Raw genomic sequence first — 19,876 nt, forward strand, 5'->3', positions numbered from 1 at the left:
GAAGTATGGATGGTTTTACAACTTCAGTCTCTTGAAACTCTCATAACCTTTGGCGAAAAGGAAATATTTTCTTCCATTACGGCTAAGTTACTCAAACTGTGTTCCCTGGAATACCAGGGGGGACAGGTGGCTCAGTGTTCCACAAGAAAAAATAAATAAAAGTATGTGCTTGATGAGTTTGAGAATTCTTGCTCCCCTTTCCCCTGGGGGAGGGGGATTCTTATCTGCCGTGCTCATTATCACATTAAGGGCTCTGAGAAGTTTGACAATAGGAAAACCTTCAGACTTTGTTCAACTAGGTATTATAGCTAGCTTATGTGACCATAGAATACTTTTCTCAAGGCACTAGCATAGTTTTGAGTATGGCTCATAAAACATTGCCTAAACAGTCAGCCATAGTTTCTTTGATTTGTACACACAGAGCCATCTGGAAAGGCTTTCATCACTCAGTCTTGTCTCAGATGTTGGAAGGGACTTCCCTCCACTATGAATCTCTGAGTGGTGTTTCTCCACCTCTAAGCGAAATATCTCACCATAATCAGCTTTCTGAGAGATTTATAATGCAAATAATGCTGGCTTCTCACTGCTTTTGCCTCTTTGGGCTTCCTCATCGGTATACAGCTTCAATAATACCCGTGTTTCGGCCCTGAGAAGATGGACTGAGATTAGCTTTACCAATATCACCTTCTGCTTGTGGTACCCAAGATGATTTGGGGATGTGCACAGATACATCATTAATCACACAGGGAAAAGCTACTCCCTTTTCAATTCTCTTTCTGTCCTTTTGATCATAATAAAGAGAATGTTTTTTTTTTTTTTTTTAAGCAGCATTCAGGCTCAAGGCCTTCAGCAGGCTGCTAACTAAAATTTAATATTGTTTTCGTTTTGCATATTTCTCTGATTACTTTCTTCTTTTGACTCTGAACACTAATGATATGTGATCCTGGTTTTTCCTTTATGATACTTAAATAGAATTCCCTTTTAAAATAAATGTAAGGGATAATTAGTCACTTAGAGTAATGGCACTAATGGATATTTTGAGCCAGATAATTCTTTTGTTTGGGGGTGGGGTGCATTCTGTGTATTGTAAGATATTTCGAGCAGCCTTGGCCTCTGTCCACCAGAAGCCAGTAGCACTGCCTCCTTCCAAGTTGTGACAGTCAAAAAATGTCTCCATACATTGTCAGATATCCTTTGGGGAGTGTGATTGGCCCCAGGCAGTGAGAACCACCAATTTGAAGATTTAAAACAAAAAGAAGTGAATACAAATAGCAGTGGCATGTACACATAGCAAAAGTCGTGAAGGTGTTATGGGTGACCGGGTTTGAGTCCTGGTTTAGTTTAGTGACTACCATTACTGGTATACTTGGGGCACCTGGGTGGCTCAGTCACTTGAGCATCCAACTTTGGCTCAGGTCATGTTCTCATGGTTCGTGAGTTTAAGCCCTGCATTGGGCTCTCTGCTGTCAGCACAGAGCCCCCTTTGGGTCCTCTGTTCCATGCCCCCTGCCCCCGCTTTCTGCCCCTCCCTTGCTCAGGCTCTCTCTCTCTCAAAAATGAATAAATATTAAAAAAAAAATGGAACACCTTCACCCCACCCTGTCACTGGCTCCACTTAAAAGCCTTTCCAGGTGGCTCTGTGTGTGCACATCAGTGACAATCCCTGCTCTCTCTAGGCACCTGGGAAGAAAATCAGTTTGGGCCACATTGTTTGCAGACTTGTCCACGCTTTGCAGAAGTACCAGAAGTACAGGAAGGGAGAAGTACACACCCCAGCCCCACGGGAGAGGCCAAGTTGCCAGACATTTGAAAAGAAATGCTGAGTCATAATTTCCTTCATTCAGGAATTAGCTTGTGCTCTTGAGATTTTGAACTATGGTGAAACACAGAGCTGGTGAATGAGCAAGGTTTAAAGATTCATTCAGCATTAGCATTGGTGAGGATTGCCGGATCCTTTCATTAATTGGATTCAGGTTATACGTGTTTCATTTAGAAGCAGCTGTGATCACTAATGGAATGACCCCTGCGTCATTTTCTGCTCTGAAGCAGGAGGAGAGATGGCTCCTCTTATTATGTTGTGTTTCCCACTTCTGCTGACACCAAACGCTGATAAAATACGGCCCATGGCCTTCAACCAAGCTCCCCTCTTTTAAAAGAGAATTTTGTTTTCATTTTCAGTAAAGAGACAGGCCCCAGGCTTAAAACGAATAGGGCTTCACGTTGCTTCACTGAATGCAGCAAAGGCATAGGACTTGAGAGCAGTGGGTTTCCTTTTCCACGCACTGCTCTTCCCTCCTACAGCTCTCCACAACCACACAGGAGACAGAAGCAGGCCCCGGATATAGGAGGCCGCTCCCCAATCTCCATTACACTTGCAGCTCACTTGTCCCCTACTCTTGCCTTTCTGTGCCATTCCACCAACACTCACCCAGTCCTTTCTGTACTGAGTTGTTCTGAGCATTTAAGAAAGAAAAACACTCTGCTTGGCCCCCATCCCATTTTCTCTCCTTCTCCAACCCAGATTCACACTGGATCAGAACAGAATCTTGCAACAATACTGTTAATAATAGTAGTATAATGTATATTTATGATTCCCAGCACAGCAGCCACAGAGTGCTCTGGTGAAAACATTGCTCCTCTACTAGAAACCTTCCAAAGGCTGAACTTCTCCCCTCCAAGCCCATTCTGTGCCCTCAGGCCTCCTTCCTGCTCCTGGCTTCCTCTTCTCCAAGAACTCCATCCTATCTTTGTGGCTCCTCAGATCCTCCTTGGAGTATTTTTCTCTGGATGTTCCTACTCTTTCTATCTTAGTATCTGTGAGGCTTGCTCTCTTTCTTCCTTTAGTCTTGAAAGTTGTGTCCCTGGTGAGGTCTTCCTGGTTGAAAATAGAAACCCTGCTCCCTGCCCTGGCTGGCCCTGGCAGTCTCCCTGCTTTATTTCCCTGTACAGCCTTACCATCCTCTAACATGCTGTGCCCTCCACCTTTTCAGGGAAGTTGTACCCAGGTCATCCCCCCTTCCATGAGGTATGGGTCTTGTCTGTTCTAGCCACTAAATTATCCCTAACGCCTGACACGTAAGGGGTACTCAATAAATTTTGGCAAAGAAATGACTGACTGAATGGTATCACTTGTAATAACAGAGTAGTGCTTGAGGGTTGCAAAGTAGTTCTGTTTGCACTTTCTGGTTGGACCTCAGCATAGCCCCAGGAGGTAGGCTATGCAGGTGTTATTATCCCAACTTTACACGTGAGGAAAGTGAGGCCCCAAAGATTTCTGGATATTTGTCCAAGTTCACACATCTAGGAATGATAAAGCGTGGATTCACCACTTCCCCCTCATGGGCTATTTATCTTTGATATCTGGCATCTCTGATTCTGATCATCTTCTACAATTCCAGGGCAGTTGCAAGTGAAGCTAGTAGACATGGGTCATGGGACCAAGTAAATGAGTATCATGGTGAAATCCTCCTTGTCCACCAGCTCCTCCCAGATGGGCCACCTTCCCCAGGCCTTCAGTATAATTAGCCTGGAGGCCTTTGGCCCCCATGCAGTAACTGGTAAGAAGCTATCTGTTACTGCCGTTCATTAAGACAGGTGACACAAGATGAAATATTTTAGGTGAATCATCTGGCCTAATTTAGAAAGGCTCAGTAGGGCTGGCGCCTTTGATTTATCAGGGAGAGGTATCTGTTATCAGAGAGATCCACACGCAGACTTATTTATTATCCAGAATCTGTTTTTAATTTCAGAGATTGTTTACCTAAACTGCTGTGTGTCAGATTCCAGGACGGATTTCTGCTTAGCATTTAATTTTAGATACTTGCCATGGTGGACAGTAAAAAATGGGTCTCCGGAATTTGTAGTTTCATTATGAATCTTACCTCCTGGCAGCCCCTACCAGTAGTTTGTCTTTGAAATCTCCTTGGTACTTGTTAACCCTGCTGTGCTGTAGAGAAGATATAGTTTATTTATTGGACTTTGCCCATTTATGAAAAAGTACAGAAATTATTAATGGTTTAGTATCTATTAATGCATTACTTGGGTGGAATTCAAATTCTAATATTTATGGTAAACCCCTTTATAATGAAACGGGCAGAGAATCAGCTCTCATGCTCCGTAAATTTGGAAGGCTCTAGATGCTGTTGGAATGGCTCCCCATGAAATATGAGCTCTGCTGGCTTTATATTTACACCCATAAATAAGAAATAAGTACTTTAGGTTGGAGGAGAAATAATTAAGAATATTTGTGTAGATAATAAAGAAGAAATGGTCCAGTTTGGTGAACTGTGTGCTTGGGAAATGCCAGAGGCTGCCAGGACCTGGTGAGAGATGTGGGAAAAATTAGGGCTGGGAGATTGTAGGTGTGGGTAGGGTGTATGGAGACAGCAGGAACGGGGGCCTTGTGAAAGTTACTGTGGGCCATGGCAACTTGTGAGTGGCTGCATACATAGAGTTTAGGTGTGCGATCCAGGAGACCTGGTTTGGATTCCAAGTCTTCCCTAAGGTAGCATGGTTCTTTGATGGCCATCATTGAACTTTTCTGAACCTCAGGTTCCTTGTCTGCAAAATGAAGCTGATATTTCACAAAATTGTCATGAGGATAAATAGCATAGGCTTAAAATTGCCAAAAGTAGTAAGCAGATCTGTGTACATGAGGCCTAAAGAGGGAAACTGTTGAGGGTAAAAGTAGAAGAGTGGGGTTGGAAAACTATGTGCATGTATATGTATGTATACACATAGATATGTACATTTTGTATATGTGTGTGTATGTACATATATACATAGATATGTACATTTTTGGGAATATGTGTAATTGCTGTTGGGGAGCAGGAGGAAGAGAACATAAGGTGGATATACATAATGAGTTTAACACGAAAATAGAAAAATATTAGGGTCTCAAAGCACTGTCGATGAATGGGTACCTTTTACCTGCCAAGGCTTTTCTGCCCAAAGAGTCTGTTAATGGGGTCTCTTAGCTTTTTTCATTCTAACTGAAGCTTCTCCCTGACCACTTCCTGGTATGAGCTAAAGGGTTTGGTTAAATCTCCAAGCATCTTCTAAAGGGTTAGAATCTCAGGGATCATTTAGGTTAGGGATGACAAATAAGTTTATTGCATGTGGAAACCCTATGGTGGTGATTTCCAGGAGTACTATTTTGAGAAAAATTGTGAGTTACCACTGTGTTCAGCAGTTCCATGACTGATTAGTGATGCCTACCCCAGGTGATGAGTGGAAATGGTGATGAAGTTCACATTCTCTTGGTTTTTGCTTTTGTCTTTTAAATAAGGAAACTAAAGCCTAGGATGATTGTGTGAACTGGCCAGGCTGACACAGTGAGTTAGGGGTGAGGCAGAACCAGATTTGGATGCCTGGCTTCCAGTTTAAGTGCCTTTTATGTCACACCTCACTGCCCTGTTACTCCGTGTAGCCTCACTGTCCCCGCAGACCTCACAGAGAACAATAGTCAGCTGTCCCTGACTTATGAGAGTATGGATTCAGGTGAATGAAGCATTTTATGTCTTCCTTACTATATGTGGTGGCATGAAGAGACTCAGACACTATTTGGATTGATGATGATGATGATGATGATGATGATGATGACGACTCATTTATTTAGCTCTTTCTGTGTCTCAGGCCCTGCAGGGGCCATGCATTTGGTGTATATTATGCCATTTAATTATAACAATCTTATCACTGGGTGACAGTCTCTGCATTAAGCATATGAGGAAAATGGCATACAGATAGGTTAAGAAACTCTCTAGAGTCATAAGCTATCATGTGCCAAAGCCTTTCAGACTTTGAAGAATGTGTTTTTGATTCCTGATCATATGAATCTATCTTGTGTAGGCTTGTCAATGGTGCCAGCCTTCGGGGTAACATTGATGTGGTCTCTATCACATATAAAGACTTATATTTAAAGTAGCAAAGGAAGATTAGGAAAGTCAGTGGTCAGTGCTTCTGACAGGCAACTTAAAAAAATTTTAATGTTTATTATTTTTGAGAGAGAGACAGAGCATGAGTGGGGGAGAAGCAGAGAGAGAGAGGGAGACAGAGAATCTGAAGCAGGCTCCAGGCTCTGAGCTGTCAGCACAGAGCCTGGTGCGGGGCTTAAACTCAGGAACTGTGAAATCATGACCTGAGCCAAAGTCAGGCGCTTAACTGACTGAGTCACTCAGGTACCCCTGACAGGCAACTTTTAGTGAGTAGGGGAAAATATCCTTTCCATCCAATGCAGAACTTCCCTGTCTATCCCTATGTTTATTGCTAAGACTCAAGCAAGAGTTGGATGGAATTGGATAGATCATGCCCCCGGTTCTTCATTTATGCATATTGTAGGCAAGAACTATTCCCATACTGATTCATAAAAATGAAATTTCTGGTGAGCACACCTGCCATGATAATTTGCTTAAAGGATATAGGTGTTTCCTGACTTCAGCAGAAAATGATCCCTGATACTGGAGAAAGGAACAATCTTTCCTCTAGCAGACTTTGCCGGTCTTCCTTAAGTGTGTGGGGAGCTTGAGTAGTCCATCTCATACCTGGAGGTGTCAGTAGACCATCTCATACCTTGAGATCTTCATAATGACCCAGGGAATGGTGGGTGGAAAGTATTGAACCACTGTTGTGTGCGAAGGCATTAGCCCCAGTCCTTGTATTCCTAATTTTTCCTGAGTAGCTATAGCCAAATAGCACAGCTTTTGGAATCAGCTTCAAATTCATTCATTTACCAGTCTTATCCTCTGGCTGCATATCAGTTTTTAAGTACCCTGGTTACAGGGTATTATCTTAACATTTAGGTTAACTGTCAAATAAAAATAAAAGCAAGGTGGAAAAGAAGAGAGTGTCTTTACTTACAACGCTTAGTGGAGCTTGTGGGGGGTGGGGGGCACCATCTAAATCCAGGTGATTTCCACTTAGACAATGGACTTCCTTCTCTGCATGGCACAGTATGCTGGCCTTTTCTGGGGTGGGTGAGTGTTGGGTGTAGGATCCTGTCTAGGATCACATAGCAGGGAGCACAGGAAACTCTTGTGATTCAAAGTTGCTTTGCTGTCCTGGGAAAAGTATCCTGGGGGATTCTACTCCTGCAGCTGGCAGTGGGGATTTGGTATAAACTGTTAGCTGTGATGATAAGAGGAGGATGCTGTGATAATTTTTGAGTAGAACCATCATCACCTGGCTGGCACTGCTCTAAGTAATTAGCCCATGAAATCTTTCAACATCAGTTTGAGGATGTTATTCTTGTTGTTCCCACTTTGCATTTAAGGAAACTGTGGTTAAATAATTTGCTAAAGGTCATGCTATTGGTACATGTGGTAGAGGTGGCCTCAGGATAGAGTCTGTGCCTGCTGACTGGAAATGCTTGTTAGGAGAGGAACAATCCCCTTGACCCACCAGTCTCCAGCCACTTTCTCTTCTCCTGGATGGGATGGTTTTCCTTTTGATCAAGAAGAAATGCAGAGAAGAGGGCAAATCCACAGAGTATGGTACTTTCTATCTGGAATTTTCTCTGGCTTATCTTTCTGCCTGTCCCATAGGCCCCTGTCCCTCATCTGGATCTTAAATCCTTTACTCCTCCTCCCCCCACCCGGCAAAACCAATTCTCAGAACTTCCATGTGCCCTGAGTTAGAGGTGACTCTTGGAAGTTCAATGTGTTAATGTTTGTATTTTAGTTGTAGTGAAAGTACTGAAGGTAGAATTTCAGGTACAGTCAACCATGACCTGCCTCCCACTCTCACTTTAGGGCAACCTGAGAGTCAAAGCAAGGAATTTCCTTAAAATGGCTACCACTCATTCTATTTGTACTTGTCCACGAGCCAATCAAGAATACACGTGGAAGGTAAACTAACTTGCAAGAGCAGAGGTAGAATTATAGCCCCATTTCTACCCCTGGTTTGCACAGTACCATGATCTCTGGTAGCGTCCTCTGAATGTGATCTCCATATTGCTCATCCAGCTGAGAGATGATCCTGCAATTAGTGGGCTTCACCTGGCCCAGCCCAGCCTACAGCCAGGCAGGTGAATCCAGGAGCATTTCTTCCGTGATGAGAGAGTAGGAAGTTGGACTGAGTGTGCTCCATGTTGCTTGGGACCGCCCCCCTGTGGACTAAGACTGGAAGGAAATGGTCCTCTCCCTTGGGAAGTCCACATTGTTGACATCCTTCCTGGTCTGCCTGGGGCTGTTCTACCTATGAGGCCATCTCCTGAAGGCACCATGTTTTTTATATAACATTTTGTCCCTTTAGAAATTATCGTGATGCATGTCAAGAGCTTTCACACCGAAAAAAAATATGTCACATTAGCTTCCAAGTTTCTGATTGTCTAAATAACGCAGCAACTCAACATACAGCTGTCTGGCATTTTGACAGTACAATAACCCATAATTCTTCCTGCCACTCAGCACTTCAAGGTTAGCATTTTGTAGTTTGCTCTCAAGGAGTATTCATTTAAATTTTCAAGTGCAGAGTTGAATGTGGCTGCCTCATACCTCCCTTTTGATCTGTTCTTTATTTACTTGGGTGCTCTTCCAGTTTGTTACATACATTGTATGGAATGCTCACGCATGTGTATAAACTTTTTTGGAGAAGTGGAGTGTTGTTCGACTTACTGCTGTTCTCTCTATAGTTGGGGATAAGAGAGGGAGAGAGATGCTAAGCTTCACAGGGCAGCTCCCTGGTTTGTGGTGGTTCCTAAGCATCTGACATGGGGTGAAGTAAGAAGGTATAGGTAAGAGGATGTAGCACTTGGACTCTCTCTTGCCTCCTTTCAGAAGGCAAGTGAAATGCTTGTAGCTTCTTTCTGAGGAAAGAAGGAGCTTTGGGTTCTGAACTTACTCGTGGGAGAGACTTGTTTTCTTGGTCTTTCCTTGATCCTTGAGTCACAAGGAGGATTCTTGAACACCCAGTTAACATCTTTGATTTAGCTGCTGGTTTTGAATCTTCCTTACTGGCTTGGTTACCACTAGTCACTGTCATAGGCAAGTTGACTTCCTTAGGTGGGAGACTGGGTTATGAATCTGGCTTTCATCGATTGCCTAAATAACCTTGGCCAAGTCAATAATTGACCTCTTTAAACTTTTTTCCTTTTTAAAATGCGGTTACTAGCCCTCCTTATACCTGCCTTTACAGGCTTCTGGCTAGGTTAAGGTAACACAATAGAAGCACATGTGCTTTGAATTATTGAGAGCTGTGCTATCTCAATATTAGACATTATTGTGGGTTTTTTTTTTCCCTTTTAATCCACTGCCAGTCTACATCCCTGATCTACATTCCTGCCTCCAGTAATCGAGTGGATTATTGTGATGTGTGGGTCTTTTTCTGAATGTAATGCCTCTTGCCATGAATCAGGTTTATTTATTGGCCCTTCTTGGATTGTGTTCAAGGGAGAATTTCTGGATCTCAGACACCCTTAAGACATCTCAGGGTCTAAAATTTCTAAGGTAAAACAATTGTTTTAGATCAGTGACTGACCAACTGGCTCAGTAAATGTGCTTTTCCTGGGAAAACCCTAACTCTTGAAACTCACTAATCTACTTTTAAGCCTGCCAACTTAAGCACAATTTAAAAGCCCAAATGTGTGTATAAGAAGAATCACTGTGTTGATATGAAGTCTGTTTACACTTCAAAGCCATTAGTGTGATAAATATTTTACCACCATTGGGCCCTAAAATCTCTGGAACATAATTTGCTTGTTGAGGCCCTATTGGAGTTGGTACTCCTGACAGAAGATTAACGCTTCTTTAGGAGCCTTGGGACTCACTTTGACAAATCTGGCATAGACTGCCAGCTGGATATCACCGAATCTTTGGATCCAAGCTCATGGGGAGTTTCTAACATGTGGAATTTCTCTGGTTGGTTGGTTGGTTGGTTGGTTTTGGTGGGGAGAAATCTGGGTTGACATTTTTCAGTCTATTGGAGGCTTCAAATCTTATTTGCTCTACATTTGCCATGTGGAAATGGGGAGATGGAAATCTTGCATAGTCCACTTGGATAAGATGATGGAGTGTCACACATTTCCATGCTCACAATAGCCTTGGCCTGGGAGGAGGACATTTGGACGGGGTTAACCACAAACGTTTAGTTACTGGCTTATCACAGTCACTTGAATTACATATCATTCTATACATTTCAAAGTGCTTCTGCATCTGTTACTATAACTGATCTCAGAATAGTGCTGTGAGGTAGACATGGTCAGGGTTTCTAAAATTATGTTTTTAAGAATGTTTTTTCAGATTATGAAAATAGTGCATATTCATTGTAGAAATGTTGGACAATACTGAAAATCATAAGAAAGAAATTAAATTGCCTGTAATTCCACAGTTGCCAGAAATAGACACTTAATCCATTCTAGTATACATCCAACCCCATATACGTTCCTTTTGTGTGTATACACCTATATCTGTGGATTATATTTTTCTTATAAGCATATATCCATGTTATAAGTATAGTCCTTGGAAGCCCATTGTTTAATGTCTTAACCTGTTCTGTTATAAAGGATGTATGTATCATAATGTTGTTGAGTAACTAGGTTATTTTCTGTTGTTCCCTATTATACTCAGCACCATGAAGAATGCCCCAGGAAATACATCTTTTTTTTTTTTATTATTTTAAACATACCTCTGATTATGTCCTTAAGATAAACTGTTAAAAATATAATAGCTAGGAAATTTCTATCCACCTTTTGAGGGTTATTATACAAAAGGTCAAATTTCAAGACAGATATTTTATCCTCATTTTATAGGTGGGCCAACTTAAGAGCAGAGAATTTCACTGATTTGCCTGGGAATGCATAGCAAATCAGTGGAGGAATCTGGTGCCTCCATGGTAGCATCTGCCTTGCTGGCCTCTCTCACCACCTGGAGGTGAGAATACCACCCCCTGCAAGGGTGAGCCTTGTTTTCTGTGGTGTGATCATGGGCTCTCTTCACAAACTTTTGTTAGGTGTGGTTTGTGGTCCACATGCCACTCTGTAGCCTGTGAACTGGAGATTAAATAAATCTTTATCCTATTTCATGTCAGTGTGTCTTAGGGCTTCCTGGGCTCTCCCTCTCTAAGGCTCCCTCTCCCACCCAGCACAACCTCAGAATGGTGGCCAGGCAGCCTGCCTGCTTGGCTCCCTTTTATTGTACACATTTTGGGGGGAATACCTGTCAAGTTCCAGGCCTCGTGTTGGAGGTGGAGGGTACAAAGATATGTTCAGTCCTGGTTCACAAAGAGCAGCTGGGACTTAAACCTAAAAAAGAAACAGATAACTATGATGAGGACATGGTTGTGGGCCTGTGGAAAAAACATTTTATTTGGTGAATTTCATAGTGATGTTCCTGATGCATGATAAACCTCACTCTGCAGCCACAGTGGGTCCTTTTGGTTTCCTATTTCAACGTATCACTTTTGTTCAAACCTGTCCCTCACAGTCTCCTCACTTTCCCTCCTTTTTGTCCCTTGTCTACTTTGGCGTGCTTCCCATTGTTTTTGTATATAGCTAGCATCTAATAAGTAGCTGATGGAGTGGCCGGATTACTGGGCCTCTGCATACCTGCGTTTGGGTCTTATTCCTGCACTCCTATATTCCTGAGGAGTTGTACCAGTCCTTAAGTCTCATTCTCTTTTATTTGTATAATAAAATGAAACAAATAGGTATTAAAAATAATATGTAATGCTTTTGAGAACCTATTATGTACCAAACACTGTTGTAAGGGCTGTACACATATTGACTTATTTAACACTCTACCTTTGTGAGGTAAGGGTTATTAGTATCCTCATTCTTAGGGGTAGGATCTAGCCACACAGGTTGAGGTCCAAGACCGCACAGCTGGATGGACAGGAGGCGGGCTGATTTGAGAACTTGCTGTCTTAACACTGTACTCCACTGTTTTAGGACCCTTTACTCTTGCATTCATCCCCTTTCCTTACATTGTACCTGACACAGGAGTTTAATGTCATCAATTTGGGAGAGCAGAAACTTTCTTGAGGTGGTAAGTTACTGCCTCCCAAACACATGGATGTCTCAGACCTTGGCCACTCCCCCATAGGGCTATGAAATATCCCAGAGCCAGGGAAGTGTGAGGTTGAGAGAGACCAGAGAGGAAAAGCTTCTTTTCAAAAAAGAAGCGACTTTTTGAGCATCAGCTATTTGAAGGTCAGTGTCAGTGATGGACTAAAACAGATGTGGCTTCTGCTCCTGGGAAACTTGTGACCCAGAAAGTGGGGAAATATGTCACAAAGCTGATGGGACCATTGGGAGAGAAAGTAGTAAGGGTAAAAAATGTTTCCAGGTTGAAATACCAGCTCTTTTCAGACTTGAAGGGGACTGTCCATTCTGATGCAAGAACTATCTTTTTCTCCAGTGGACAGCTCATGGTCCTGGGTCTTGCAAGTCCAGATGGAGTCATAGAACTGTTGCTGTCCAGAGCATTCACTTGAGGGCTGGGTTTTATTGTTGTCATAGCATCTGGCTTACATAAATATGCTTTGTCATAATGGAGGGGGGGGGGGAAGAAAATCAAGCCGGATTTTTGGTTATTTGTAGATCTTTTTCTTCCTATTGAGATTTATAGTAAGCCAAAATGCCTGGAGCTGGGATTGATTTGAATGAAAAAGTATAGATACACATATATGCATGCTTGAACAGTGTCAGGCTTCCAGTGTGTGTCTAGTTTCTCTATAAGTCCCCAGTCTAGGGGGTTCTTCTGCAACTTCATTCCAGCAAGAACAGGCACTGCCTCAGTATTCATTTCAGTGGCATTGACAATACTGACAATATAATTGACCTAAAAAGTTCTGGATTTCCTGTTAATGCACTTTAGAAATGTACATCAACTACCAAAAAAAAAAAAAATCATTTCTATCTACATTTCACTTGATTTCCATTTTCAAGAGAGAGGCTTCATCATTATTATTCTATTTGAATAGCACTGATATCTTGAAGGATGGAAGGAGATTTCTATTGTATGCGGGAGTACTTTATTTCGATATTTTCTTTGTCTGATTATACATGATAAACACACATTAGTGACATTTCGTGCATGTTTGGAAGATAAATGGGGATATCTCTTTAAACCATTCCTGACACTTGCTAACCTGTGAGCTTAATGGCATTTTCTCTTTGATTCAATAATTTGTCTGTCAAAAAAAAGCTGGGCTGACATTCTCCTTGTTGTGGGATTGAAATGGAAAAGAAATCTCTTCGCTTGAAGATAATTTTTTTTTTTAAATTGAGGGGAACATTTTAGGATAAAAATGTTTTTGAAATTATTTGGGTTTTTGGTGGTAGAGGTGGGGGGCAGATATGGGGAGGGGGGTGCTGATGAATGCTAGGGCCCTGACATTATGTGTGTGGCAAGTAATAAAGGGGAAACGATTACCTCGGTCTGAAAGTCCTCTTGAAATAATTAGGGAATATGTGAATTCTTGCAAACAAGGATGGCTTCTGCTGATGTGTGTCTTGTGGGAGGCTGTCAGCCTTCCTTGTGTGGAGGTTGTTGGGTTGGGGTGTGTATCTGTGCATGGAGGGGTGACTGTGATTCAGTATGCCTGCCTCGGTTCCCTCCAGACTCATTCTGGATGAAGGGGGAGGGAGAAAGGTGGCCAAGCATCATTCTGAAGAGGCTTTTAATCCAGGTGGTTTTTCTTTTGTTTAGAGATTTTGGAAGAGCCCTGTTCAGGAAGTGTGGTAAAAAAAAAAAAAAATCCTGGAGGTAAACCTAGAGTAGGGAGGCAATGGTGGGCTGGGAGGGGCAGGTGTGGAGCTCTTGAAGGAGCCCTTTGCATTTGTGTAAAGGTGGCCTAGCATGTTGGGGAAGAGGTGCCACTTCAGATCTGTATCATGTGACTCCACAGTGTATGGCTGACCCTACCTTCTTAGACCCCTCCCAGTATTGAGAACTTTTGGGAAGTCTGAGTTAGGTAAAGATTATGACAGTGGTTGTGGCCGGCAGTGAGATTGGGAAGGATGCTTGGTGTCCAAAGTCTGCTTGTCTCCCTGCCCCGCTCCAGCCCAGGGTCTTCAAGTGTGCCATTAGAGAACACTGACTTATTAAGCTCTCTCAGCATATTTCATTGAATGTCTGGTGTGTGCCAGGCATGGTTCTAGGAACTGGGGCTGCATTCCAAGTCCTACAACTTGTCAGTTATGAAGTTGGGAATAGAACTCTGCTCTCTTGACTCCTGATCTGGTGCTTTCCAAGCACAGCAGGCTGCTTCCCTGGAGATCCTGCCTTTTACAGGAGCCTAAGGGTATGAAATTCTTTCCCATTATCTGGTTGTTCATCCCCTGGCTTCCAGTCCCCCTCTGTGGGCCATGGTTTCCCTTGTCTTGGAACCTGGCTCAGTCATCCTGGGTTGCCCTAGTGAAACCCAGTAAACACATAAAAATGAAGATGTTAGCGGTCACACACATTTTGCCAGCCTTGACTTCTCGCCAGAAAGTAGGGACATTTTAAGACCTTTGAACATCCTGAGCACTTTTCATTTTGGAGACCTCATCATACAACATATCAAACATATTAAAATGACCCCTTCCCCATCTCACATTAAATATGATTGATGAGGTTTCACTGTGAAATTTTTGGAAGGATTCTAAGTCATTTTTACAGTTTGGAGGCTTAAGAATAAATTAATTTTCTCATGAAAACTTTGTTATATTTTAACTGTAGAGCTTGACTTGATTAGTGCTTGACCTACCAGTGAACATAGGGTTTCTTTCTGTTGAAGTTTATTTGAAATTTTATTAATCTTAGTTTTATGATTTTTATTTCACATTTTGGAGCCATTTTTTTCCAGATCTTGAACATTTTGTTGACCATTCAAACATTTAAAAGAAGGCACTTGACACTATGCCTGTCACTCAGTCATGGAGGAAAGACACCAAGGACAGACCTCCTTGTACACACTGACCTAAAACCAAATCCTGGACTTCAGCATTTGGTGCTCCTCAGGGGACTCCAGTTGGGCCAGTCTTGTTTGTAGGCTTGCAACCGTCTTCCGACCCCACCCAGGGAAGGGCCTGGGTATTATAGAGGTGACACTGTGGTCGCAAGGAGAACTCCTGTTTTCCCCTGCTGCAGTGTCAGCCCAGGCTGTTAAAACAAAATACCACTGACTGGGGTGGTTTAAACAACAGAGGTTTGCTTTCTCACATTTCTGGAGGCTGCAAGTCTAAGATCCAGGTGCTGGCTTCGCTTTCTGTTGAGAGCTGTCTTCCTGATAGGGAGATAGGCACCTTCTTATTTTGTCCTCAGAACTCTGGTCTTTCTAATCCCATCATGAAGGCCCCACCCTCATGACCTCATCTGACCATAATTACCTCCCAAAGGCCCCATCTTCAAATACCATCATAATGGGGGTTGGGGCTTCAACATAGAAATTTTGGGAATACACCAACATTCAGTTTATAGCATGCACTGCGGTTGGAAAGTGTGGCCCTCAGGATCTATGGCTCTGGGCTTCGAATCCCATCCCATCACTCTTTAGGAGTGTGACTTAGGATGTAAGTTGGTTATATTCTCTGAGCCTCAGTTTCTGTTTCTGTAAAATGGGAATAACGATCCATTTGCAGAGGTATTGTATTTGCAATAGTGTTTGTCAAGGGCCTAGTTCCCAGGAGGTAGTTCTTCTCTTTATATTTGCCCCACTCACCTGGGGGCATATTTAAATGAATATAGCAGCTCATTTTTGAAGAACTCTCAGCTATGTGTGTGAGATTGAGGCGGAGGCAGAGGGCAGGGAGACAGAGCCCAGGAGCATGGCAGAGGTAGGAGACAAGTAGTCTCTGGCACGAAGGCAAGACTGGGCTTCTATAAAGGAGTTTGTTTCTACATTTTTGGAAAGTCTTAGGCTTGTGGGAACCCCTTAGGTTGTATGAGAGGACAAAGGGTGGACTGAGAAGGCTCCTCAGGGTTCACGTTTTGAGGTTGAAAGGCCCCCAAAGTGGGAGTACTAAGCTTGAGTTTTTTACCCTCTTCTGGTAAAAAGCTTACTAAACCCAAGCTTAGCCTTCTAAGTTCGGGACCTCACTTTTGCCATTTCCAGAATAGGGAACAGAAACTGAAATGACTAGTTTTTATAAATGATGGGGTTTTGAGCCTGGGGTAGGAGTGGGGGTTGGTATTTATGTGCAAATGGCTGTGGACTTTGCAAAGTGCTGGTATCTGGGGAAGGAACCAGTGACCAGCATTTAGAGAGCAATCAGAACAGGGGGTGCCAGGCTTGGCCGAGAGGACGGATGGGCAATGATATGACAGTAGTCTGTTCCCAGGCTTCCCATATTGGAGGGGATTGGCAGGTGGAAAATCGGAGGAAGCTGATAATCCCCCAAACCCTTCCTCTTGATTCATGGCTGCCAGCAGCAGATTAACCTTCTTGACTGACTCAAGTCAAGCCTGGCCCATGGTGGGAAGTAAGTCCCACCCTCTCTCCCTCCCTTGAATGCCCAATGTGTGTTAGGCATTATCCTAAATATTTATATTACATCTGTGGGCAAAACTGGCAAGCATTCTCATGGACCTTATAATGTACATTAAACAGTCAACATGATACATAAATAAATTATATGGCAGAAGGCCATAAATGCTGTGGGGGGAAAAAGAAAAAGAGAGTAGGTAATAACATTAGTAGTCCTGGGTGGAGGTGACAGAGTTTTAATGAACATGGCAGTCAAGGAAGGCTTTATTAGGAAGGTGAACAAAGTTGAGGAAGTGAGTTGAAGGAGAAAAGTACTGTCAAAATGAGCTTGCCATCTCTGAGCTCACAATATCTGGTAGGGGGAGAAGAAGCCAGCCAACACTGGAATTCCTGGAATAGAATTTCTCCCTAACAAATGGAAGCAACATGGTTAATGGAGAGGAGGAATGGCCATGCTTGCCTGCCTGCCCTTAATCATCTGTGTGGTTCATGGTACCACCAGGCAGGTCTTGGTATCAAATGGAGACTGGGAGGTGGGGTGTAAAGCCAGCGTCCTCTACTCAGGTGGGTTTGATGGGTCTCTATGGGCTTAAAACATTTGTTGAATGAGTGTCTGAATGAGGGACCGATTAAATTTATGAATGCATAAATCAATGAAAGATGAGTAAAGACTTTTTTAAGGGTGGGTAATTTACAAGTTCACATCCTAAGTTACTAGTTGAATGTCTAGCCTCAGTGATAATTACTTTAATTACTTTAAGATGTTTTGCTTTGGATATAGGAGTTTCTACCCCTAGGTAAACTTTCACGTAATACAATGGAAAATGATCCAACTTTTCAAAAATGTGTTGGGATATCATGGTATAGTCCTAGGTTAGGTTTTCATATATACCTTTAGTCAAGATAGGGTATTCTCAGAATCAACTTGTAACTTCCCCTCCTTTTTAAAGTAAGAGCAAGGGGCACTTGGCTGGCTCAGCCAGTGGGGCATGTGACTCTTGATCTCAGGGTTGTGAGTTCAAGCCAGATGTTGGTTATAGCGATTAATTAAAAACAAAATCTTTAAAAAAAAATAAAGGAAGAGCAGATTCTGATTAACTTGTTAATCACTGTTCCTGTCAACAGCTACTCTTAGTTTTTAATTGTAATCTGGAGATGGAGGCAGAAGATTGGATATCTGGTGGATCTGCTGGTCTGTTAGTTATCAAATTTTGCACGTTTCCAGAAAGTCCTGGGGAAACGGAGATATACAGACAGACAGACTGGGTCTACTCCAGGTCTATTGTATCAGAAGTTCCAGCTTTGGTCCCCATTATCTGTATTTTAAATTCCTTCTCAGTTGATTTTGTTGCAGATGGTAGAGGGATTTAAGAAATGCTGCACCATAGTCACCTTTGAGGGCAGAAATTATGATCTCTTGTTTTAAACTATTGATTTTATCGGTGCCTACTTTCATACTAGAAAAGCAGTAAATCTTTATTGCTAGAAGCCAAACAAAACGATTCATCCCCCTCCATCAAGGTAGCATTCCAGTCTTCTATTATTTTGTACAGTTTTTACCCAAACATAGAACTATTGTGTAAATATTACTATACTATTGGCTTTCTTTTTATAATACAGTATCCATATTTCTCAATACTTTTAAAGCTCTGTGATATTCCAGAGTATACAAGTGATGGATTATTTCCATCACTGAAACCCCTGGCCTTATGCAGCCCTTTCCACATGGAGAAATGTTGATAAACCTTTGTTTCCTGAATAACTAAGAGGAAACAGCTATCTTGTACCATTCACCCATGTCCTTGTTGCTGGTCTTAGGGCAGAGAAGTCCTTATTCAACCTCTCTCTTCCCCAAAATAAGCTTGGTGTTAAAATAAGGTGACTTAGTTCTCCTTAGGGAAGGTTCTGGGCTGTGGCAATGACCCCTCTAATGCAGGGGTTCAGGTCAATGTGAAAAGGAGTTATTGTTGCGCAAAGTGAAGGAGAATAAATCAGCCAGTCAGAGGTGGGGATAGTGCAGCACCCTCAGATGCTGCCTTCAAGGCGTTTATAAACCATGTAAGGAGATAGAACTTGCTCCTCCTGGAGAGTTAACACAAGAATATAGGGAAGTAGCTGGTGAGGATCATGAGAGACCAGAGAGCCCTTGTGCTCCCTTTGGACTGAAGTCATCAGTGAAAACTACTTAGGGGAGAGCATTTGGATTGAGTTCAGGAGAGTCTGATTAGCTCAGCTGAGAGAAGGCTCTTGGATTACTCCACCGTGCACAGGAGAGAGCTGTTGTGCCCCTGTCCTGCCATATTAAGACCAACGGACTTGTGTGTGGGGCTCTTGGGAACCAGGTGGTTAAGGAACCAAATAAAGTAATCATTCCCTGGGCCCTCCAAGAGGAGAAACAACAGCAACAAAAAGCTCAGCCCTCAGCCGAGCCAAGCTCCAAGAGCCCCTTTCACAGACACATAAATATTTAATAATCATCTGTCTACAACCAATCTAGGGGAAAAAAATCTTTAAATAGACTGCTCGAAAGGCCAAAACCTGAATTTTAATTGAGGTACTTTGAATTACTCCCATTAGTCAGTCGCTCTGACTTTTTCTTAGTGAGGGGTGGATTGTTGTTAAAAGGGGGGATCAGAATTATTAGCAGTCCTTAAAACACACACACACACACATACACACACAAAACTGCTGTTCCTACTAAATAATAAACCAGGCTTCTTTTTTTAAAGATGTGGCATTTTTGGAACATAAAGTGGGAGAGCAAAGTACGATAAGCCCCACACATCAGAGATGCAATTTGAGGAGTTAAGGGCATTGGGATGCCTTACTAAGCATTTTGTTGTGAAATCACCTCTGTGATTCTCCCTGGTCCCGAGAAAGTTTGCAGGATGGAGGAGGCCTCTGTGTGTGTGTGTGTGTGTGTGTGTGTGTGTGTGTGTGTGTGTGTGTGTGTGTTTATGTATTTATTTTCCTTTTCTCTGCCCCCTGGGCCTGTGGTCTCCTGCAGCTGATGTAACAGTCCTCTTGGAGGTGCCCCCTGTATCTCACGCTAGCCAATTTCAACAGTCTAAAGTACTCAAATTGAGCCATTTTGTTCTCTGTAAAATAAACCCCAGGCCATTATGCGTGGTTTCTCATTCACCCGCCTCCTGGTCTCCCTTCCCTTGGCCCCTCTCTGCCCACCCTCCCCTCTTTCCCATTCTCTCCTTTCACTCCCCCGCCCGAGAACAGGAGGGGGGAGCAGACCTCCTTTAGGAGAACGCTGTTTCCAGTCGAGGCATGTCAACTCCACTCTGGCACAATTTGCTTTGAGATCTGTGTCATGGAGTGGGGCCGCAGGGTCACCCCCACCATAATTGATCTTGCTTATTCATCTGCTTCCCCTGTATCTTCCTTTCCCCACACTGGCCTTTGTTTGGATAAATTGTTTGAAGATTGACTGTGGTGCTGAAAGCCCCCTGCCCCAGTGCCCCCA

General features: G+C 42.9%; 1 protein-coding gene and 1 long non-coding RNA gene across 15 annotated transcripts in view; one reads left to right on the forward strand and one right to left on the reverse strand.

Annotated features, from left to right (window-relative positions):
• LRMDA (leucine rich melanocyte differentiation associated) overlaps positions 1-19,876 on the forward strand; it is a 1,033,894-nt gene that overhangs the window by 524,743 nt on the left and 489,275 nt on the right. For 3 of the 14 annotated variants that reach the window (XM_042961209.1, XM_042961202.1, XM_042961203.1), the window contains one exon: positions 10,742-10,862. The exons of the other annotated variants lie outside the window; for them this stretch is intronic. Coding sequence is in view for 2 of the 3 variants with exons in the window: in XM_042961202.1 (XP_042817136.1) it covers positions 10,786-10,862 (77 nt within the window). In the remaining variant the exon portion in view is untranslated. The remainder of the gene's footprint in view (positions 1-10,741; positions 10,863-19,876) is intronic. 14 annotated transcript variants of the gene reach the window in all.
• On the reverse strand, positions 8,273-12,460 carry LOC102950139. Its single transcript, XR_446762.2, has 3 exons — positions 12,286-12,460; positions 11,148-11,233; positions 8,273-10,038 (listed from the first exon to the last, which is right to left on the reverse strand). It is a non-coding gene; the product is annotated as an uncharacterized LOC102950139 (long non-coding RNA).

The sequence above is a fragment of the Panthera tigris genome, chromosome D2, assembly GCF_018350195.1.
Source record: "Panthera tigris isolate Pti1 chromosome D2, P.tigris_Pti1_mat1.1, whole genome shotgun sequence".
NCBI classification, from domain to species: domain Eukaryota; kingdom Metazoa; phylum Chordata; class Mammalia; order Carnivora; family Felidae; genus Panthera; species Panthera tigris.